The sequence below is a fragment of the Elephas maximus genome, chromosome 13 (genome assembly GCF_024166365.1).
Source record: "Elephas maximus indicus isolate mEleMax1 chromosome 13, mEleMax1 primary haplotype, whole genome shotgun sequence".
NCBI lineage: Eukaryota > Metazoa > Chordata > Mammalia > Proboscidea > Elephantidae > Elephas > Elephas maximus.
This window is the reverse complement of record NC_064831.1, coordinates 45,800,324-45,824,397: the sequence shown is the minus strand read 5'-3', so window position 1 is coordinate 45,824,397 and position 24,074 is coordinate 45,800,324. Positions and strand designations below refer to the sequence as shown.

Genomic DNA, 24,074 nt, shown 5'->3' with positions numbered 1-24,074 from the left:
AGCAGACTGCCGCATCTTTCTCCCATGGAGCGGATGGTTCAAACCACTGGCCTTTTGGTTAGCAGCTGAGTGCTTAACCGCTTCACCACCAGGGCTCCTTATGTTAACAATAAACCAAAACCAAACCCAACCCAGTGCTGTCAAGTCGATTCCGACTCATAGCGACCCTATATAAGGAGTCATAAATACTAAGTCAGTAACAACTGGTGACATAGAAAGTTGCCTAATCCTTTAGGATTATCATTGCGGAGGTGGTGGCTCATGCCAGCTCACAGGGTATAAGGCTGGCTAATCGTGAGCAAGTACAGAAGTAACTCAGATTTTTAACTTAGTAGATGAATATTTAAAACCAAGTATGGTATGAAAAGTTTAAAAAAAACTTAATGTGTACAGCATCTGTCTTCCCTTTTACTCTTTAATTATAGACTGCCCATATTCTAAGTAATCAGTGGAATTCCGTTGATTGTATCTTCTCATTGAGTTGCTTTAAGTAGTGACAGGCTGCCCTGATCCGGAGCAGATGGCATAAGAATATGCTATATTACGTGCCACAGACAGGAATTATAGCCCAAAGGACACACTAACTGGAGGTGGTAGAATTTTATGAATCTTTTACTGGTTTTTTAGTCTAAGTAAGCTTATGATAGGCAGAAAGGAAGGTGGAACATTCTAGCAACAGAGAACCTGTTAACCTAAGGAAAAGGTAAACTTGCTGGATTTGGGAACAGTAAAAAGACTGGCTGGACTACAGCAAAATGAGTATTTAGGAACTAGAATATAAGGTTAGAATAGGTGGGATGTTGGTATATTATAAAACGTCTTGGAATCGGGGTAGGACAGTTTGGTTTTTAGAGGAAAAGTGAAGGAAGAACAGAAAGGTAAGTGGTATGGGAAAAACTAGAATAGTCAGCTAGGAGGTTTTGTAATCCAGATATTTGGTGACAAGGGCCTTAGCAACTATAGTGACGGTAGAAATAGAAGTTTGAAAGATGGGACACTGAAGAAATAATGGAAAATGACTTTGAGGCTGAATACTTGGGATATTAGTGGTTTGTTTATTAAATCCAGGCAGTGTGCTAGCTGCTTTAATTTTGCGGTTGGGGAAGATACTAGGGAAGGATTTTACTAGACCCTTTGCCCTTGAGTTGATTCCAACTCGTAGTGAATCTACAGGACAGAGTAGAACTGCCCCATAGGGTTTCTAAGAAGCAGCTGGGCTGGTGGATTCAAACTGCCGACCTTTTGGTTAGCAGCCATAGGTCTTATGTAAATAGGTGGTGAGCTTAGTTTGATCTGTTTCTATCCATCTTTATTTTAATGGTTTAGGGCAGGAGCTGAATTTTGATTTTCAGGAGCTGTATGTATTGACTGGACACTCCGCTGAAAGGTGGAGATTATAGATGAGCAGTTTAGAAGAGTGATAGCAGAAGCCATGACTGTGGGTTAACGCAGTAAGGGTAGGTGGAGTTTGTAGACACGACCAGGAGGCCCAGCGTTGAGCTTTGGGTTGCCTTGGTTTCCTGTTGTTAAGTGCCGTGGAGTCAGTTACGACTCACAGTGACCCTATGCACAAGAGAACACAGCCCGGTTCTGCACCATCCTCATTATCTTTGTTATGCTTGAGCCCATTGTTGCAGCCACTGTGTCAATCCATCTCATTGAGGGTCTTCCTCTTTTTTGAAGATGCTGTACTTTGCCAAGCATGATGTCCTTCTCCAGGGACTGATCCCTCCTGATAACATGTCCATGAAATCTCGCTGTCCTTGCTTCTAAGGAGCGTTCTGGCTGTACTTCTTCAAAGACAGATTTGTTTGTTCTTTTGGCAGTCCATTGTATATTCATTATTCTTTGCCAACACCATAATTCAAAGGCATGAATTCTTCCCTGGTCTTGCTTATTCATTGTCCAGCTTTTGGATGCATATGAGGTGATTGAAAACACCATGGATTGGGTCAGGCACACCTTAGCCTTCAAGGTGACATCTTTGCTTTTTAACACTTCAAAGAGGTCTTTTGCAGCAGATTTGCCCAGTGCAGTGCGTGTTTTGGTTTCCTGGAACTGCCATAACAAGATACCGTCAAGTGGGTGGCTTTGAAGAACAGAAGTTCTGTAGACTAGAAGCCTGAATTCAGGGTAATTTAGGGCATCAGCAGGACTCTGCTCTCGGTCTACTCTAGGGGAAGATCCTTACTTGTCTCTTTCAGCTTCTGGTAGTTGCCCTGGGCAGATTTTGTGTTCCTTGGCTTGTGGATATATTTTATAAGACACCACTCAGAAGAGATAAGGACCCACCTTACTGTGGTATGACCTTGTTAACTCAGCTGATAACATCAAAGAAAACCCCTGTTTCCCTAAACAAAGTCACATTCACAGATACAGGAGTTAGGATTTCCACATACCTTTTTGGGGGAAACAATTCTGTTCATAACAGGCAGTAACACTTTACAGTTAGGTAGCTGAAAATGCAGGAAAAAGTCACACTAAGGCAGTTATCAAGCATATGTTATAGTTCCTTGAATTCAAATCTCAACATGCAGTTTTAGGTTATTTTCCAGTGGGTAGTTTGAAATAGAAGTTTTCTGTTAATCTGGGAACTATAACTTAGCAGTAATGTAAGAAATAGTAAGCTATCACATCCTTCTGTTGCAAAATTCTGTGATGTCTTTACCTAGTGGTGCAACTCAGTAGGTACAAGGTTGCCAAATGCATCTTGCCTTATTTTTGATTAGTGGATTTTTTTTTTTGTGTGTGTGTGTGCTTATGCATGAAGCATGTAGTGGCATGTGCGCAGCATGTTTTGGCAAATTAACTTTTTTAGGGTGAAAATACAGAGAGAATCCTAGTTGGTTTAGGATTCCTTTATCACTGCTGCGGTAGGGACAGGTGTGTACTCTAGTTGTGATGTCTGTGTGTGGAATCATGAAAAATGAGTAGCGCTGTCTACCACTGAGCTCAGGTTGGCCCAGAGTGGTAGGAAGTTAGCTTGTGGTCAGAGCAGGAGATAGCCATTTGAGTTGTACTTCCAGCTACACCTCTGTTTAGGTTAGGAGGAAGTGCCGTATCAACCTGGCTGGCCTATGTGAAGCAAGACTTGAAATTTAAAGTGTATTTATAAGTACAGACCTAACCATTGCAGAATTCATGAAGATTTGCCTTTCAGAATGGTGAATAATTACAGTTAGCCAATTATTTTCCCTGCTGTACTTTTTGGACTTGTATGGGAAAGTGTCTATCATTTAGGCAAAATACGGTGAGGAAAAAGTTCATTTTCATTGTTCCTTGTTGACTCTAGTCTGTGAATAGACATCATGGTTTGTTTTTCTGTGGAAGAGGATGAAACACTTACCTACTTCAAAGATCGCCCTCCCCCTGCGCCCCAGAAAACCTGGAGTGCCTTTAATAGGTACTCAGGGGGCGCACAGTAGGATAAAAACATTATAGCAAGATTGTCTTCTTTGTTAGGGTAATGTGGGTGGCCTGCTTGTTGGTCAGAAGGATAGTGACCTGCCTAAGTGTGCTTGATTGACACAATTAACACTCCCGTCCTCTGAGTGATGCCTGAGTTTCCCCTTATTCATTTTGTAGTGGGAATTTTTATACAACTGTGAAATACTGATACTTTGAAGAAAACGATCCTGTCTGGTTAAATGTTTTATTATATATTTTAGAACGTTGGTAATCACAATGTCTGTGTTATATACCCCTCATGAAATTTTTCATTTTAGGCACAATTCAGGTTCAGAAACATCAACAGATGGTCAGAAAGGTACATGAAGATGAACTGAATGATATGAAGGATTATCTTTCTCAATGTCAACAGGAACAAGAGCCCGTGACAGACTATAAGGTATATACAACTAGGAATACAGAAAAATAGTTATGATACCCAGTGATGATTGTAGAGACAAGTGCAGTGTGGATTAGTAAGTCAGGAATCACGTTGGTAAAATTACTGAGTTAGAATTGACTCGGTAGCAGCGGGTTTGGTTGGTTTTGGTGGTTAGTGTCATAAATGCATCATATACATATACGGTATTTCTTTTATTTCTTTTCACAATACTGTGAAGTAAGCAAGTGTTAATTTCCTTTAATAGGTGAAAAAGGGTAAGTAACTTCCCCAAGATTGGCAACTGGCAAGAGCTGGGTTTGACTGCAAGTATCTAACTCCAAAGCCCTTATTCCTAACCACTGTGCTGTATGAGTCGGAATCAACTCGACGGCAACAGGCATGCTTTGTTTTTTTTTTGGTTTTCATGCTGTATTATAATATTATTTTTACAGATTTAAACAAAACATTTTCAGTCAGTGAGAGGAAAAGAAGAGAGTATGGCATTATAGCTTCTCCAAAGTCCTCCCTGGACCAGGGGAGGAGTTAGCCAGTCCCTTTGCTCTGGTCTCATGTTAGTTCTGATGGAAAGGAGGGAGCAGGTTACCCTTTGCTACTGAAACCCACCTAGCTTCAGCAGGGCTCTGTCCGTTCTGTCCAGTTACCCAACACCTTTGTGGGTTTACAAGGACCAGCAAAACAGCTGTTCTTATCTAATGCTTCCCTGGGAAGGTTATAGAGACTTGAAAAATTCATGGCAGAAAAGTAAGCTGTTTCTTTTCGCTCCGTTCCTCCAAATCCTTTTCAAAATGTGTGTATGAATCCAATTTGACATCCAAAGTATTTCTTTCAGGAAGGCACTACTGAAGTTAATTGTAAATAGTTCCTTTTTCTCCATCTAGATCACAGGTGGTTATAAAAAGAGTAGCTGTTTCCATCTTCACCATGGTTTTTGATTCCATAGGATGGCACTGGCTTGTAGGAGACTCGCCATGCGTGGTTCTTTCAGAGTCAGTTTTTGGAGATCTCTCGTCTCTCTGTTAAGTGTAGTTCCCATGTTGAAGATCTCCGTGGAAGAACTGCTCAGCACCTGCTAACAGTCACTCACTTCACGATTACTGAGTTTGTCAGATGAGGAGTGTTGTACTTTCCAGTACTCTGTGGCTTGCCTGTGCTCACGCATTTAAAGATGACGCCACGTCAGCCTGTTCTCTCGCTAGTCCGCTGCTCTTGGGTCGATGAAACTGTCGTTATCTCTCACGAAGGGAGAGGAGATGAAATGACTGTAATGACGTTTTAAATTTTAATTTGTTCTCTGAAGATTAATGAGATAGTATAGCAACCGTTTCAGGTGGTTATTTTCCAAAGGACTTTTTTTTTTTTTTGCAACTAGATATATTGCTGCTCTGGATTCACTTGGGATCACCGTAATGTCTGTGATAAATTAAGCCAAATTTAAGTATCATTTTGGAGATTTATATGTTAAGATATTTTAACTGACTAGATAATGTTGTATCTGTATATTTACGGTGTTGTCACTGACCTGCTGAAGCATATTGTTTAATTTTCTGCTGGTTTTGGTTAGTGTTTGTTACTAATGCACGTTGAAAAAAAAATCAGGTCAGTCAAGGCTACTTTGAGCTGCTGTTAAATTCTGTAAACCTGACCAAACATGATTTCTCTCTGTCTGGGGTGCTGGTTTCAGAGTTACATAGGTAGTCTGAGTTATAGTCACTTCAGAAGTTTATTTGAAATTGGGGAAATTAGTTATAATGTTACCAAGATTGAGTCTGTCCTTTAAAGCACCTGCAGACCTCCCCTGACCCTAGAAATGTTAATTTGCATAGGACTAAGATCTTTTAAATGGGGCTGAGATTATTGAAGTGTTTCTTCAAAGGGTGCAGTTATTACCAATAATTTTTTGAAGCCCAAAGTCAGCTCAAGCGGTAATTTTACTTTTTATAAAAGATAATCTCCCCCACCCAAACATCAGAGAAGCCTTTAGTCCTGCCTAAATTCTCCAGAAGCCTTCTCAGGAGAGATTGAGTCCCATAGTCAAAAGATAAAAGGACTATACTCTTCTCCTAACTTGTAAAATGGGGCCCCAAACCAGTAAAGATTTCATATGATCTCTTTTAAAAAATCCCGTTAGGGATAAATTCCACACGAGCTAACTTTCCCGTCTTTGATGTTTTTCACTTTGCCCTTGTTCTTGGTACGGCGTAGTCCTCTGCTGTGCATTTTCTTGCATATGATCTTTGTATTTTCTCATTTTTATACTATGGAAAACACTACCCAAAGGATAGCTTTTCCAGAAAGAAAGTTCATGGGATATTTCTGTATCTTAAAGATTTAACTTTAGTTTTTAATGCACTTGACATTTTTCTTTCTTCCTTTTCAAAACAGTCATTGAAGAAAAACCTTGCAAGGTGTTGGACCCTGACTGAAGCAGAGAAAACGTCCTTTGAAACTCAGAAAAAGAACCTTGCTACAGAAAATCAGTATTTAAGAATATCTCTAGAGAAAGAAGAAAAAGCCTTGTGTTCATTACAGGAAGAGTTAAGGAAACTAAGAGAACAGATTAGGATATTAGAAGATAAAGGAACAAGTACTGAATTAGTTACAGAAAACCAGAAACTCAGGCAGCATTTAGAAGAGGAAAAGAAGAAGACACACAGCTTTCTTAATCAAAGGGAGACTTTACTGGCAGAAGCAAAGACCCTAAAGAGGGAACTGGACAGAGAACGACTATTAACCATGGCCTTAAGGGTGGAAGTCCAGCAGTTAAGCACTAGTCAGTCATATGGCAACCCGGACTCTACCAATGTACTGACTGAAAAAAAGGAAATAGAAACCTTACGGGGAAGACTTAGCGAGCTGGAGCAGAAGCTTACCTTTGAACAGCAGCGTTCTGATTTGTGGGAAAGACTGTATGTTGAGGCAAAGGATCAAAATGGAAAACAAGAAACTGATGGAAAAAAGAAAGGTGGCAGAGGAGGCCACAGGGCTAAAAATAAGTCAAAGGAAACCTTTTTGGGTTCAGTTAAGGAAACATTTGATGCAATGAAGAATTCAACCAAGGAATTTGTGAGGCATCATAAAGAAAAAATCAAACAGGCTAAAGAAGCTGTCAAAGAAAATCTGAAAAAATTCTCAGATTCAGTTAAATCTACTTTCAGACATTTCAAAGATACCACCAAGAATATCTTTGATGAAAAGGGTAATAAAAAATTCGGTGCTACAAAAGAAGCTGCAGCTAAAAAATCAAGAACAGTTTATCGTGAATATTTCCATCCGCAATATAAGACAACCACACAAAACCAGAATAGTAGAGGCCCTACTGTGCAGAGAACGGGGAGGAAGGAAAAGCCCCTTCACTTTGGAAGAAACACACCTTCAGGGAAATGCGGTGCTGAGCGTGACTGTGATGAAAATGATCGTTCTTTGAGAAAGGGTTGTTCTGACGTATTTGACTGTGCTCGACAGGAATCCATTAGCCTTTTCAATGTAGCCTTGAATCCGGTAAGGATAGACGAATTTAGACAGTTAATACAGAGATACTTATTGAAAGAACTGGATGGTTTCCATCATTGGAAAGAACTTGATCAGTTCATCAATCAGTTTTTCCTAAATGGTGTCTTTATACACGATCAGAAGCTCTTCATCGACTTTGTTAGTGATGTTAAAGATTATCTGAAAGCCCTGGAGGAGTACCACATAGATAATGATGGCGTGTTTGAGAATCTGGATGGATATATATATAGACACTTCCTTGGTGACACTTTTTCCCCTCCGTATGGACCCAGGTCGGTTTACATAGCACCATGTTATCATAATAGTTTTTGACACCTACAGTTTGGGTAGATTTTTATCATTTGATAAAGTTTCTTGAAAGATTAATATTTGTAAAAGGCATACTGTATTGCCACTGAGAAATCAGAAAAAAATGAAAGCAAAAGATGAAATTTTAAAATTATAGCTATTACAAACTTAAAATTTCATGTATCAGTTTGACTTGAGCAAATGACTTAATTCTTACCTTAAAAAATCAATTGAGAATACATAATTAAAATTTTCTTTTTAGCCTGTTTTGTTTCTTTTTAGTATACTTTATATGAAAAGATAATCACCTTAAGTGAAATTATTTTTATTTTCTCTTTTATTTATATACTCACCTTGGGAAGCTAGGAGTGAACACCAATTTACTTTGAATTCAAAGAGCTCATATATAACAGTTCTGTTATCTCACCTGTTTTCATTTGTCCATTCTATTTACCAACTTAATTATGGTATTTTATACACTTATTACAGAATTAGTGTTGATAAAGTTAGAGGCACGATCCAAGAGGTGGATTTAGCAAGCCAGAAGTTGTGTGTGCTTCCTATATATAACTTTTAAAAATAACTTTTTATTCATTGCTTATCAGCTTTATTCTGTAACATAAAACTCAACTTTTTGAATAAACGTAATGTGTCTATAAAATAATGAGACTGATTCTGGTGTTTTTAGTCATTAAATATCTTGTGCCTATAACAAGCAGAGCACCGTGAGGATGCCCTGAGGAAACATGAAAGATTCTTGTTGTGAAGGTGCTCACAAGCTAGTGGAGAGTTAGGTGAACAGGTAATTCACTGTAAGAGAGGAGAAACAAAGGTATGGAGGTATGTATATGATGGCCTTACTGTCAGAAATGTTTGAGATGAGTCATGTAGCCTTTGAGTTGAAACTTTTAAAAACTAACTTTTGAAGGAGAAATGCAAACTTGTCCAGCATATTAGGGGAGTGCGTTCCACTCAAGGGGAACTGTGTTTGCAAAGGTTTGGAGATGGGAAGACATGCCTTATCAAGGAGCAGGGTAGTGCTGGGGGATGGGTAGATGAATTAGATTATGAAGAGCCTCGTTTTATGTTAAAGGATTTGTCCTGTAGGACAGGAAGAACCTCTGAAGAGTTTTGAGGTGGGATCAGAACTTAGATCTCTGGCCGCAGCCTGGAGGGTGGATTGGAAAGAGGTGAAGGTAGAAAACAAGGTCTTTGAAACAATCCAGATGTGAGCTGAGTAGAATTTGAACTAGGATAATAGTAGTGGGGTGAAATGGTGAGCAGATTTGAACAGTAGATAGTAAAATTGCTGGTATTTGTTGTCAAACTAGAAAGTGACAATGACTTCCAGATTTCTGGGTTGAATCACAAGTTGGATAGTGGGATACCATCACCAAGATAGAGAATACCAGGAAAGGTTTTGGATCGGGGGAATTAGAGATGAAAATTGTGCTTGGAGGTGCGTTCCAGTTCCACTTGAGTCAATTACAACTCATAGTGAGTGACCCAGTGTGTGTCAGAGTAGAACTGTGCTCCATAGGGTTTTCATGACTGTGACCTTTTGCAAGCAGATCACCAGGTCATTTTTCCGAAGTGCCTCTGGGTGGGTTGAACTGCCAACCTTTGGTTAGTAGGCCAATGCTTAACCGTTTGTGCTACCGAAGGCCAGAGGTGCCTGTTGACACTCCAGTGGAGAAGGATTGGTTGGCCATTAGGTGTATGGATGTAGGACTCTCCTAGCATGCACATGTGCGTGCATTCGTGGGGTCTGGGCTAGAGATACCTGTCAGGCTCCTGAGGAACACCAACATCCTCAAAGATAAGACCAGATAAATGAATACCGTCTCAAGAAAAAGGAATATTCAAATATACCAAATGCTTAAAAAAAAAAAAAAGTTTCTTGGCTTGGGAATTGGGTGGCCACAGGTGGCAGTATGAACTATTTCAGTGAAGTAGTGACAGAAGCCTGATCATGTAGCGACGGAGGAAAGTAGTAAGTGCCGACATCGCTTATGAACCTAAGAAGTCAGAAAAGTTAGCTAGAAACTTTGGTGATGTTTACATATTTCTGCTGAGGAGTGAAGCCAGTGGAGAGGGATTGATCTTCAAAAAAACAAAAAATAAAAGGAAACACATCTCATTATTTTATTGTCACATTTTATATTACCTGTTGACTATTTCCCCTTTTTGCCAGTAGTTATTTGTCTACTTTTTAATTTCCATAGGTTAATGTTAATATTCACTGAATCATTTTCTTATTTTTTTGTATACATATATTAGGGTTATAGTTGAGATTAACACCTTTTTTTTTTTCTTCAGAGTGTTCAGGTAGTAAATTAATGGGAAAAAACATTAAACTTGTTGCTAATTTAAATAAATTTAATTCTAACATAGATGAAAAATGTGTTTACTGCTTTCAGTCGACCTGATAAAAAGCAACGTACGGTAAATATTGAAAACTCCAGGCATCGAAAACAAGAGCAGAAGTATCCTCAGCCACAGCCTTATAAAAGGGAAGGTAAATGGCATAAACATGGTCGCACTAATGGAAGACACGTGGCACATCTGGAAATAGAATTGGGGCAGTTACCTTTTGATCCTAAATATTGACCGTCACGGTTAAGTTAAAAACTGTAAGAGAAACACGGGTGTTTTCTGGAATGTTTGGTGTTGAAACTAAGGTGGAATTATCAAGATGACGGTGTCATTTTCATTTCTAAGTATCGGTTTGATGACTTTATACCATTACTCGGAAGCATCAGTCAAAAGCTTACTAACCTGCACTTTCCTGTAGTTTAGCTTTGCGGAATTGTTTTGGCACTGGGAACGTTCAGCTCTGGTTTTACTGTAAAGGAAGCCAGGCATGCGACAGATTTTGTGCATGAAGTGAGACTTCCTTTTAGAGTGTGAGCTTAAAGCAAGCTCAGATCATATATGACAAAGTGTAATTAACCCTGATATTTGTGTTAAGTTTGCAGTAAAGCTTGAAGAAAGTACACTGTGATGGGATTTCAGCTTCCGTATTTTATAACCTTATACTTCTTGTCTTTTGTGGGTTCAAGAGCCCCATTGACTTGTGAAGATTTGCTGCCTTCTTATGAGCTTGCTGGCTTATTCTCTTGTGAAATTTCTTGTACATCTGAATATTGTGGAAGAAACAATAAAACTGCACCACAAGGAAAACTAAAGTTCTTTATTTAAAATCTGGCACTGTAATTTTGTACTTTGTGACATTTTGTACATTCCTAGGTAGTGGTATTTGGTAAAGCTATCCATAGTGGTTTTATGCTAGTTCCAAGAATCTTGCCCAGTTTTTACTGAAGGATCTAAGTAGGATCTGAATATTTCCATCCAGCAGTGTCAGTTTCTCTGGGAAACATCTAAGCACAGTTCAGAATTTCACCTGTCGAGTTTTCCTTTTAACTTCCGCTCATAGATGTGTATGTGACTTCCAATTCGACCTTCTGGCAAGTGAGTGTGGAAGATTACGTCAGTTCTCTCATAGTTGCTTGAAATTAGGAAAGCACTTATTTCCTAGAAGCAAACAATGTTTAAGTAAATGAGGCTACATTTTAACTGAGTACTGTTTAAAAGAATTTTAGACTTGCCTATTCTAATTTCTCAAGAACTGTTTTCTTAATAAAACTTAATGAAATGTCTTGATGGAAGTGTTAACTTATGGTAAGTAACATACCTTAACAGTAACAGAACTGGGGCTGATTTTGACTGGGGAAAAGACAATTATAAAATATTGAGTTTGAAAGGGACCGTACAAAAGGTTATGTTCTCTTGTTTACCTGAGTGTCTGCCAAACCTAAGGTGAAATAAAAATATTCAGAGTTTTTCATGTTTACTTACCTCCTCCAAAATGCTAAAGATGATCAAGTGAGTAGGCAATGATGAATCATTGTGAAACTCTTTATATAGCCAGTTTAAGGGATTTAGGTAAAATGTATCTGCTTCATCAAGATAATGACTTTTTCCAGTCAGGTCTGGGGGACACTGGAGAAATCGCATTGGAAGTGGGCAGTGAACATGGCTGTGAAAAGAAAGTTACCATTATAGTTAGAAGAAGTAAAAAACAATAAAAGTATTCAAATTACTCAAGATATTTCATGTTCATATGACAGAATGTAAACTCTGTAAACCAGGGTCCAGTTAATGCAGTTTTCTCAGAGATGGAGAACATGATGCCCACACCATGTTGCATTGCAGCAGCAGTGACACTGCTGGGACCTTCAAGTCCACACTAAAGCACGAAACTCCATTCTGAGGTGGAGCTAGGTCAGCTACCAGCTCGGGGTCTCAGATTCTCTAGCATTAGGAAGCTGTTCCAGGAATTAAATGGCCCCGGCAATCAAGTAAGTTACTTGTTAATACAGACAGTCCCTGGGCTACGGTTGAGATCCATTCCTTTCGTTGAGTCGGATATGTAGGTGGTCTGAACACATGCTTATGGTTCCTCTTTAGCCTGACTTCCCCGCAAAAAAGGACTCGAAGACTTTCCGGTGATTTAAAAGCTGCACCTGCAGCGAGTGAAGGTGATTTGCATTGAAGAATTTGTTCTGAGCAGGGGTTGGTTCAGTTGTTTCAAAGCGAGGGCAAATTTATGTAACATTAAAGGGCAGGTATGAATTGTGCATACGTCAGATGGTTGTAACCCTGTTACAGGACTGCCTGTGTAGGAGTTATCCTTCACAGGCCTATCTGGCAACGTAGAAACCTGGTTATGAACCAGGAATTGGGCAGGTTACATCCTTAAATGACAAGTTCTCTTCTGCTTTGTTTTTTAACCTTATAAATAAGATGTAGTAATAGAGAGCAACATGTGTTCACTGATTAACATCTAAAGTAATGGTGGTAGAGTGGCATGGAAAGACTAGAGTCTCTAGTATAATCATGACAAATTTAACCCAGTTACTTGGGCCATACAAAAGCCGTGTTTATAACTCTGCCTCAGGAAAAAGTAAACCTCATTTGATACAAAGAGTTAAGATGTCCAATTAAAATAAATAATTACGCAATGGAGGTTTATTTTACCTATGAAATGCTAAGTAAATTTACACAAGATCTAGTAACATTAAGACTTTTGTAACAATTTTGGAGATGTAGGTCCTGCTCCAGAGTAGGCAACAGATGTCTTTTCCTCCATTGTATGCTGGAAAGAGTAAAATCAGAAAACCTGGAGAACTATACAAAGCCTAAGACGTCAACCAGCACCACCACCACCATCACACATGGGCAGCGTCTTGGTACCTCTGCAGTGTCACCACTTGTGTGAGCATGAAGGGAGAGATGCATGTCCCGCTCTCAGCCCTACTCTGTTTATATGGTAAAAAAAAAAAAAAAAGTAGGAGATCCTTATTTGAGGTCTTCCATCTAACCTGTGGCTTATGGTAGACAGTTTTCCAAATTGTATGTTCATGATTGGCATTAGAAATTCAGTTGGATATCACAAACATGTTAAATTTCCCTAAGATTATATGCATGTTGATAATAAGTTGAATGCTTGAATGTGTGCACACAGAAACTTGAGATTGTTTAAAGCCAGACTGAGTTAAACAGGTGTAGACCTTTTTGTAGGAAAGCTGGCTGCCTTGTCCCTGTACCCTTATCAGGCAAATGGTAATGTGGTTTTCTGAAATAAAGCACAGGGCCAAGTGGGTGTCTATAAAGGCCCTGCATAGTTGAGGCAATTTGAACATTTTACATTTTTCAGAAACAATTCAAGCATTAGAACACCATCTAATTCATTTCCCTAATTTTATGGGTGAGACAACTGACGTTCAAAGAGATGAAAAAACTAGCTCAAGGCCAGGACAACAGCCTCATAGTAAAGGTGGGCTAGAAGCCAGTGCTTTGAAATTAATCTAAAATAGTGTAAATACAAGATGTATTAGTAAAACGATTTGTAGTAACCAGTGATAACTGAATTTCTTTACTAAAAAAACTATCAAATGCCTATAAAATGATTTATTCCACATTTAAGTCAGATTCATATAAGTGTGGTTTGTTTACATTAACAAAAATAATATTAAAGTTTATTTAAAAGTGGTGTGCAATTTTCATTGACAATTCAAATGATTTTTAAAATCCACCAATGAATAAGTATGAGAGTTTCAGATTTCCTGTATAATCATTTGATGAGTGATCAATTAATTTAAATCTAGGAATCTAAACAGGAATTTGTAAGTAGTCAGCTTCGTCGTCTTGATAACACCATACAGTGGGAAGTTCACTACCTGTAAGAAGGAGTCGAGTGGCAAGGCATCATTACAAACACTGAGGCTGCAGATGTGCCGTGCCTGCTGGGGCAGAGTTCCTGAATGTGACTCATGACATCAAGGGCACCTCGTTGATGAACCAGCCCAGTGTAGAGGGTGAGGAGCACGTTTGACAGAAACAGGAAACTTACAGCTGGTTTCTTCCAAACCTTGAGGTGGTTTAGCGAGTGTCCTAGGTGAAGATGGACACACGGAACTGTGACCCCAGCCGTCTGTTTTCTTATAGTTAAGTAATGTTAACTGCAAACACATTTGTAACTTTGTGATACCACAAGCTGTAATGTTGTCATGGGCAAACAAACAATAAACAATAAGGCATCTTTATAATTTCCCTGAGCATTCACTATCTTTATCCATTGTCACCCAGGTCTTACCTTTTTTTTTTTTACAAAAAGACATTGACATGTAGTAGAGAGAGCATGGCTATGGAATCCAAGAGACCCAAGGTTGAATCTGAGCTCTGGCACAGGCTGCTGCACTTAGATGAGCATTATTTTCCCCATCTGCAAATGGGAAAGTAGTACTTTCTCCAGGTATTAGAAAAAATACACGTCTAGTGCCTGTCCTGGTACGTAAGAGTTGCTAAATAAACAGGACCTCTATTTATTCCACTTCCCTGCCTCTTCTCTTTTATCTCCCAAGTGCTGGCATGGATATTACAGTCTTAGTCATTCTGGGGGATGCACAACAGAGTGTCCCCCTAGAAAAATATGCCAGTGGGCTCCTGGGAGATTTTCAGTGGTTAGTGTATGAGTGGTAGCATAGATCTCTCTCTCTTTCTGGAAAAAAAGGTGCTCATGTCTTACTTTTTTCTCTTTCATTGTATTTCGGGGCACTGTGGAGATGCTGAACAATTTTTCTTTTTTCATCCATAAAAGTACTTGTTAGGTGAGGCCAAGGAAAAACAAAAGTAGAACAAACAGAACAAAATGAAAGTAGAACAATCAGTTATTGATGGAGAATACAAAATGCCACACTAAATGTCCAAAACCTAAATAATATGGTTATCAGGACTGAAAACAATCATCCATTTTAAGACATCTGACAGCTACCACTTAATGGCAGAAATCAAAATTAGGCAAGAAATATTAGATGTTCAATTTTTCCACCTCTGTGAATATTTTAGTAACATTACCCACAGTTCATTCCATTCTGTAATTTGGATATCACATATCCATCTCACCTGGTACTGTTAATCTACTTAAAATAGCTCTGATTACCCAGAGAACTTTCTGAAAGGTGGTATGAGGGGAAAATGTACTCAAATCGAGAAAACTATCATTTAAAACTTAAATCCATATTGAAATGGTAAAATGAGGATCTTACTAAAGATGAGACTTAGAATTAGCTTTATTAGAAATGAAATAGGATCCCACAGTTCTGCCATCTATAATAGCAACTCCAGTCACAGATACAACAGACCAGCAACTACAGCTTGAAAATGAAAAGCTTCCTTGGATTGACAAAGACTAAATCTACCTTCCAGTATCTTCCAGTTATGAAAAACTACATTAAGCTCACCTGACAAGGCCCCAGAAGATGATGGCTTGCTGTTAGCAATATTCACTGAAGTACAAGGCAGGCACCTATAAAGTGTTTACTCATTCGCTACGTGGTCACTGAAAGCTACGTCAGAAACTATGGCACTGGGGTACAGTGGTGTGGGTGGTTACTGCAAAACTGGAATCCATGGTGGTAGATGCTGATGGAAAATGTGCATGTTCCTAGCACCTTCAGTGATGGGGGGTTATCCTTTTAAGTTTGGTGATGGTTACTACGTGGTAGTGATTGTCACATTGTGAAGCTAGCTCATTTTAGGGTGGATCATTTCAGTGAGAACTGCTCCTCTGTGTTATTTGGAGAAGTAAGACAAAATTCTGAGAAGAGAAGAAGAGTTGAGCAGTGCTTAGGGGGAGTCAGGTGATCACTGAGTTTCCTGAGGGACAGTGGAGACACTATCACTTGCCATTCCGACTGACTTTCTAGCACTGGGTCAGGAGCCTTGGTGGGTGTTCTGGGAGCCTCACTACACGTCACAGGACGTTCTGAGGCAAAGTGCATTTCAAGTTTCAACTCAGAAATGAAGTTTTGGGGTGAACCTCATTTAAAAGCTGAAGATGGCTGTTATGCACATACATTTTTAGCATCTTGTATTACTAAACATTTGACAGACTGGAAAAATATCTTCAGAAGTTAATTTCCTTTATCATCAAATGACTGTGTATATGTTAGAAAAGAATCTGACTTCATAGCGTCAGTCAAGAGTCCAACCGTCAAGTCTCAGTTCAAACCGTCTGACACCGAAAAGCTTCAGACACTGGAGTTTCTCAAGCTAGAGCTGGCAAGATTGCAGGCCTACTGCTAGACTGAGCGAGCCACCAAGAGGAGCCAAGGATCCCTGTTTTCCTGGGGAGGCAGAAGTGTTTCTTCAGTGTTTAAAAGAGATAATTAATATAATTCCAATAGCTGCCATGTGGTAAGCCTATTTAACTGTACCTCCAAATAATATGAAGATGCAGTTCTTACTGATCCACCCTAAAATGAACTGGCTTTGGAAAGTGATCACCATCACCACGAAAGTAAGGTAACCTAACGTAAGGCTCCCCTCGCCATCACTGAAGATGCTGGGAACACGAACCCATGCGGAGACCACACCGTACCCCTCGTAGTTCCACAAGAACAAGGTCTCTGTATGACCTCTGCTGACTACTTGTCCTTTCAGTGACTCCTCCCAACTCAGCGCTAAATTAATAGCCCAGAATACTTAACTTGATCCTGTTATCTGGGCCTATGAAAAGACACTTAAAAGTGAATACACAGAAAAGTTCTGGAAGAATTGAATAAGTATTAACAATAGTTACCTCTGGGGGACAGGACCAGATGATTAGAGGACCACACGCTAATGTTTCAGGGTTTTTTTTTTTCTGGTATCATGAGCATTTGTTATTTTTATAATAAAATTTAAAAATATACTGGGTTCTTATCAAATCACTTTTATCAAACCACTGTTAAAAAGTATTTTAAACCCATTATGTCTATTACATTGATTAGTCTCCAGAATAAAATCTAAAAACTTGAGTACAGAAGAAGGCCCTTCATGAGTTGGCTCCTCTTTCTTTACTCAGTCATATCTCCTAAAAATCATATACAGTAAAACCTTTGAAAGCTGGAAACTGCATAAGGCGGCAACCTGTCAAGCGAAGGAATAGCCAAGTATTTTCCACTAAAACGAGCGATAGAAAAGTGACAAGACTGTACCTTGTCAAAGGCAGAACACTTGTGGGACCTGGACAAACAAGGCAGTCCCCCCAAGTTCCAGCTCAAACAGGTTTCACTGTAACATTTAGATTTTAGAGCTTGAGTGTGCATGTTTTCTCCGTCAAAGACTGACGAGTCCCTTCTTAAGGGTCAAGGTGGTGGAAAGGATGGGAAAGTGTGAGGCTGTACGTTACTGTGTCAGACTCACTGAGGGGTAGCAAGGATGCACCCTCATTTGGCAAGAATTATCAGAAAACCCAGTGTTAAAAATCTCTACTACTTTCTACCAATTAGAAATATATCTCAGTTAATCTCTTCATCTTAAAAGACTTCTTAGAAAAGCTATTAGGTCAGCTTCGTTTTTGTGTTTAATGAGAAAAACAAAAGGTAGCACAGTTCCCGAGTGGGACACCGGAGAAGGGACTGGAAGGAGTGAAGTGGGCTCTAAGAGCCATAACAAGGGCCCTGGGCACAGGCAGATGGACGTGTCAAAAGGGTTTCATTTTGCTACTTTGCAAAGGAGATAAAGCTGTATTTTACCTTCCATAATGAGAAGCCAGCAAATAACGCCCCAAACAAAGATCTGTAAGTGGCATTATAAGCATTTTATTTAGAGAGATGGAGATAAATACCAAAGCCACCTAAAATTGGTGAAAGTGATTGCCTCTGGGGAAGAGAAATGGGAGGGAAGGCAAGGGTCCTTTTTTGTTTTTAAACTTCTTACGGAATGACTTTTCAAACTGTGTGCATGTGCCATTTGATAAAAGGATTCAAACTGGAAAAAGAAAGTGGCCCGATCAGAGACCAGTCTGCATTGGCCACTGTGGTGAAGAAAGAGGAAGCAGACATGCAACCCAGAGTTGTAGCAGGTGCTGGAAACGTATCAGCAGAAAGGACAGCTTTAAGCTAAGACTTTCAGCGTTACTGCACCAACAGCAACTTTCTCTTACACATAAGGTCAGTTTACTGAGGGTCGGAGGCAACTGCAGAAAGATGTTTTCTAGACTTAAGAACTGAAAAAGTGGCTGCGATTATTCCCCTTCCTGTGTCCACTCCCGCTGAGAGGATGAAGTTTACTTCCCTACTTCTTGAATCTGGCTTGGCCTTGTGACTTGCTTTGCCAAAGAATGTGGTGGAAGCGAGAGTGTACCAGTTCCAAGCATGCGTTCAGAGGGCCTTAGACACTTCTGTGCCTCTCGGAATCCTGCCTGCACCAAGTGAACAAGCCCCAGCTAACCTGCCTCCAGTCATTTGGTTGGTTATAATTTTTTCCCTCCTCAACCCAGTGATTTTTTTAGTTCTTAGTATTTGAAGGAAGCCCGCAATCATTTATTCTGAATTACACTTGAAGTTAATAAAGTTTCAGTAATTTTTCTAAACCAGTGGGTGGAAATTAACATTAAAAAGTTCAGATTTTCCAGAGCTGAGTAAAAGGAAGAACTTTTAGAAGTCACATGTGAAAAAATGACTGCAAAGTCCTAGTGGAAAAATGGAGAAAAGCCCTCACCTCTCCTCCCACCAAAAAAAACTTCAAAAATTGAATACGATTAGGGGGTGAGTCTTGGGTAAATGTTTTCTGTGTGTAAGAGCATTAAAAACTAGTTTCAACAGCTATAAATATATTTTTCATTTGTGAAAATGAAGACTCACAGTTCAGCCATTAACTTAAAATAGGTGTTCTAAAATAGATGTATTTCTTTACTTTTTAGTAAAAGGTTTCTAACAGCCAGAAACAATACCACCAAAAGGTGTTTTGGAAATTGGTTCCTTATGTTTTTCCTCACTTTATAGGATGCAGGAAAAAAGGATACTGCAGACTAAAAAAGGGGGGATATTGGAGTAATACAATTTGAAATGAAGAAACAAGTAATTTTCATTTAGCCTAGTTGAGAATAAATATTTAGAGTTAATGAGCATTTACTGTCTTTTACCTATTTGTGTGTTCACCAGGCAGTGTCTTCTTCTGTTGTAGACGGTTGCTATAAGTCAGAACTGACTTGATGGCATCTGACTACAACAACAACAACAGCTATTTCTATATAAATATTTTTTCTATATTAAACAAAAATACTCACCACAGAACACCATACAAAATGGTAAAACTGGATAGATAAACCTGAATTCTTTGTGGCTCACCATGCTGGAACAAAAAAAGATATTAAAAGAAAACCATTATTTTCTCATTATTACAGGATAGTTGCAGAAATTAATGTGTTTAAAATGAAATATAGTTAACATGATCTATTTATTTTCTAAGTACTTGGAATGAATTTCTTGCTCAGGAATCAGTCTCATTTTTTAGTTATAAGATGATAATGATGTATTAAAATAAATCATAACGTTTGATATCAATGTGAAATTTTAAAGTACAATTACATTCTAAAAGAAGATTTTTCTATTACCAATACAAGTACATAACATTACTCAAATTTGGAATAAAAATGCATATATTTTTATTTTCAAATAGTATTTCTCTAGTCCTTCAGTGGAAACCCTGGTGGCTTAGTGGTTAACAGCTACAGCTGCTAACCGAAAGGTCAGCAGTTCAAATTCACCAGGGCTCCTTGGAAACCCTATGGGGCACTTCTACTCTGTCCGATAGGGTCGCTGTGAGTTGGAATTGACTCGACGGCCATAGGTTTTTTTTTTCGTTAAAGTCTTTCAATATAGGAGCCCTGGTGGTGCAGCGCTTAAGCGCTTGGCTGCTAACCAAAAGGTTGGACGTTTGAACCCACCAGCTGCTCTTTGGGAGAAAGATGTGGTAGTCTGCTTCCTTAAGGATTTACAGCTTTGGAAACCCTATGGGGCTGTTCTATTCTGTCCTATAGGGTCACTATGAATTGGAATTGACAACAGCCTTAATAGTTAAAATTTTTATAGTTTCTGTTTTTTAAAAAGAAAATAGAATCTGTTCAATTTCTTAAAAATTGAGTGTAATCCTTGGTAAAAAAGTATACATATCTGAAATATTCACTATGAGCTCTGGCATAATTCACACTTTTGTCTGCTAAATAATCTAACAAATCCTAAGAGTTAACATGTCTCCAAAAGCTAAAGTTAACTTTTTGAAGAATCAAGTTAGTCAATTTTCTTGTTAACATTAAACTTTAATAATTAACAACTGAAAAAATAAAATCTTACCTATAAACGAGGACTGTCCAGAGCACAGTCACCAAAAGTATCCGGTACCTCTTTGGGGCGAGAAAGCAGCCATGAATAAAGAAGGGTAAGTGAGTACCCAAGACAACTGGAAGTCCTTGACTGAAGTACCAGTGCCATGGATGAGAACCATAAAATGTTCCCAAATTTTGAAGCACATTAAATTTCAAAAAATTAAATTGAACCAAAGTCCACTGGCAGAGTTGAAAGAAAAAGAGATAGGAATGTGTTAGTGCTAAGTATGAATCTTTGGCATTACAGAATTTGAGAGAATCTTGATTTTAACTCAAGAATGAAATCTAAAAACCAGACAAATTTTACATTCTTAACTATTATTTTTTTTCTGCCCCAAGAATTGGTATGTGCTTTGTTAATTTGTAAGACCTAGATTCTGAGATTCAAAAAATAAACATTCATACTCACTTTGGCAATGTAAGTTTTACATCTAATTAGAGATAAAGAGGATCCTTAGAAACAATTTCATGTGTCACCCATATCAGAAGTTTTACTGCAGCACCTTATTATATCACATTACCTATCGGATGAAGCCTTGAGAACATTACAGTTTCAGTTACAGCGGAGCAGAGGACCATGACAGCAGCAGCGGCAGTGAGAGCCAAAAGGAGTGCTCACTTGGCCCAGGTACTGCCGTAGCCTTTTACGTGTATCATTTCATTTGGTTGTCCCCCAGCCTCATGAGAGAGGTACCTCAGTTATTTCCAGAGAAGGACGCCATGGCAAGAAACGTAGGTAACTTAGCAGTAATGAGGGCTCAAGGCTTCAAGCCGGGGCAGTCTGTTCCCAGAGCCATAAGTGACACTTAAGGGGAGAAAAGGGAATTTTAGAACAACCAAAGGCCATTACCAGAAGTCATGAGATTAAAATCTCAAACCAAATGATTGAAGAAGTATTCTGGTTAAATTGATTTCTGAATGACTAAGGGTCAAAAAAAGAAAAGATTTAAAAATTTAACCTTTATTAATACAAACCTGAAAAAAAATGTATCTTCCATGCTTTAAAACAGACTCTTGAACATCAATAAGGAATAGCAATTATATAGAAAATTGAATGGCACAGAACAATCTGTATAAAAACTGTTAAAGGGGAATCTAATTTGCTGTGTAAACTTTCACCTAAAACACAGTAAAATAATTATTAAAAAATATATATATAGCAAATTGAACCAAAGGCATACTCTAGAAGTTATTTTTTTTAATGTACCCTTCTACTACCATTAAAAAGAAAATTTGTCTCTGTTCCCAAATATTAATGGATTAGTGCAATAAATGTTTAGATTAAAAGTATATTTTTACTTACTTGACCAAAAAAAATACGATCAATTATCAGAGACAAACCCAAGGTGACGAATCTGAAAAAGAAAAAAAGGAATGGTAATTCATATCCTGAACTTACTGAGAACCCAGTACTGGCATATGGCTTTGCAAGTGGCCTGGACCAAAAGCCACTCTGAAAACACTTTACAATTTTACCAGCTGCACGTAAGCAAACTTTTAAAAAAGTAATAAACGTTATTACCTATTGCTGCATAACAAATTGCCTTACACTTGGCAACTTAAAACTACAAACATTTATTATCTAGTTTTCTGTGGGTCAGGAGTCCAGGTGTGGCTTAGCTGGGTGCCTCTGGCTCAGGTCTCCCATGAGTGGCAGTCAGGCTACTGGCTGGGGCTACACTTTCATCCAAAGGCTTGACTGGGAGTGGAGGGGAGACCTACTCCCCAGCTTGCTTACGTGGCTGACGACAGGCTTGGTTTCTCACCACATGGCCCTCTCCGTGACAGCCTCATGCCATGGCAGCTGGCTTCAAAAGGTGAACCAGCAATGAGAGAGCACCCAAGATGGAAGCCACAGTCTCTATAACCTAATCTTGGAAATGGCATCTCATCACTTCTGCCATATTCTATTCATTAAAATTGAGTCAGTAACTCCAGATACTCCAGCAGAGGGGATTATACAAGGGCATGAATACCAGGAGGCTGAAATTAGAGGCCATCTCAGAGGCTGCCTACCACAAACCTTTACCCAGAAAAGTATGCTGAGTACAGAGCTCCATGAATCATCACCTTATGATGCAGCCACCACATGTATCAGGACATGGAGCATTAACAGCATTAAAAGGCCCCCCGACCCCTCCAACCAGTCAATGCCCACCCCCTCCTCAAAAGCAACCATTTTCCTGACTTCTGACAGCAAGGATGGGTTTTACCTTTTAAATTTTTATAAAAATGGAATCACACTTTGTGTACTTTCATGTTCAGTTTCCCCTAGTCATGTTTGTGAGATTTAACCCTTTTTTTGGGTCAGGTACATTTACAATATTGTGTAGTATATTCCACGGAATGAATATAACGTGATGTATTTATCTATTCTCCTGCTGATGGACACTGTTTCCCGTTTTTAGCTGTCATGAATAGTGCTGCTACCAACATCCTCCTACGTGTCTTCTGGCATCCACGTATATACATTTCTGTTGGGTACATGCCTAGGATTTGGAATTGCCGGGGTCTAGGGTATAAATGTGATCAGCTTTAGTAAATAGCTTTCCAAAGTAGTTGTATCAATTTATATTTCCACAAGGACTATCTGAAGGTTCCACACCTTTTTTAGCCATTTCAGTGGTATGTGCAGTAGTAGCGCTCCTCTATGGTTTTAATTTGCATTTCCTTGACCACTAATGGGGTGAGTACTTTTATACTTACTGGCCATTTGAGTATCTTTTGAAGTACCCATTCAGGTCTTTTCATCATTTTTCTATTATTTTTTTAAAAATAAATTCCATATATAATCTGGATGAGTCTTTTATTGGTTATATGTATTGCTAGTATCTTCCCCCCTTCTTGCCTTTCTCAAGGTCATGATTACTATATTATCTTGTAGAAGCGCTATTGTTTTATATTCAGATCTGTACCTCCCCTGGAATTTTTTTTTCTTATGACGGGAGGCGAAGGGTCAGGATTAATTTTTTTTCCATATGGATATCCAACTGACTCTGTATTTATTGACAGGATTGCAGTATCAGCTTCATCATAAACAAAATGACTGTATACGTCTGGGTTTGATGCCGGGCCCTATTATGTTTCCACTGTTCTACTTGTTTTACCTTGTGCTAATTCCAAATTGTCTTAATTACTGTAACTTCGTAATAAGGCTTGATATCTAGTAGTGTAAGTCTTCCAGTCTTTTTTCTTCAAGATTCTTTTAGCCATTCTTGACTTTTTGCATCGCATTTAAAAATTTAAAATCAGCTTGACACACACACACACACACACACACACACACACACAAAGCCCGAGATTTTATTTGGGATTGCATTGAATATATAGATCAATCTGGGGAGAACTGATATCTTTACAATATTTAGTCTTCCATCCATGAACATAGTATATTCATTTATTTAGGCCTCCATTAATTTCTCTCAATAATGTTCTGTAGCTTTCTGTGTAGAGGTCTTGTATACCTTTTATTCCATTTATTCCTAAGTGTCTGATATTTTTTGATTTGCCATTGTAAATGGTGCTTTTGTTTTCCTTTTCACTTTTTGACATAATTTCTGACTGATAGAAAAGTTGCAAGAATAATGCCAAGAAGTCCCTTGAGAATCTAAGACTCATTAGGACTGGGATTCATGTTTCTATTGCTGCGGTTTCAAAGTATTTTCACATGCATTATCTCATTTGCTCTTTTCCTTTCTCCTCAGAGTAAAC

The 24,074-nt window shown here is 38.7% G+C and overlaps 2 protein-coding genes across 3 annotated transcripts in view; one reads left to right on the top strand and one right to left on the bottom strand.

Annotated features, from left to right (window-relative positions):
* Positions 1-10,847, top strand: part of CCPG1 (cell cycle progression 1) — a 44,164-nt gene extending 33,317 nt beyond the window's left edge. Inside the window, exons 7-9 of the mRNA XM_049852628.1 lie at positions 3,726-3,847; positions 6,233-7,632; positions 10,069-10,847. Of these exons, the coding sequence (XP_049708585.1) occupies positions 3,726-3,847; positions 6,233-7,632; positions 10,069-10,258 (1,712 nt within the window). The 3' untranslated portion in view covers positions 10,259-10,847. The remainder of the gene's footprint in view (positions 1-3,725; positions 3,848-6,232; positions 7,633-10,068) is intronic.
* A 106-nt stretch (positions 10,848-10,953) lies between these two features.
* Positions 10,954-24,074, bottom strand: part of PIGB (phosphatidylinositol glycan anchor biosynthesis class B) — a 33,163-nt gene continuing 20,042 nt past the window's right edge. For both annotated transcript variants that reach the window (XM_049852629.1, XM_049852630.1), the window contains 6 exons: positions 21,667-21,718; positions 20,332-20,543; positions 19,266-19,330; positions 13,891-14,104; positions 11,507-11,687; positions 10,954-11,182 (listed from right to left, as the gene is read on the bottom strand). In XM_049852629.1, coding sequence (XP_049708586.1) covers positions 11,048-11,182; positions 11,507-11,687; positions 13,891-14,104; positions 19,266-19,330; positions 20,332-20,543; positions 21,667-21,718 — 859 coding nt within the window. In that variant the 3' untranslated portion in view covers positions 10,954-11,047. The remainder of the gene's footprint in view (positions 11,183-11,506; positions 11,688-13,890; positions 14,105-19,265; positions 19,331-20,331; positions 20,544-21,666; positions 21,719-24,074) is intronic.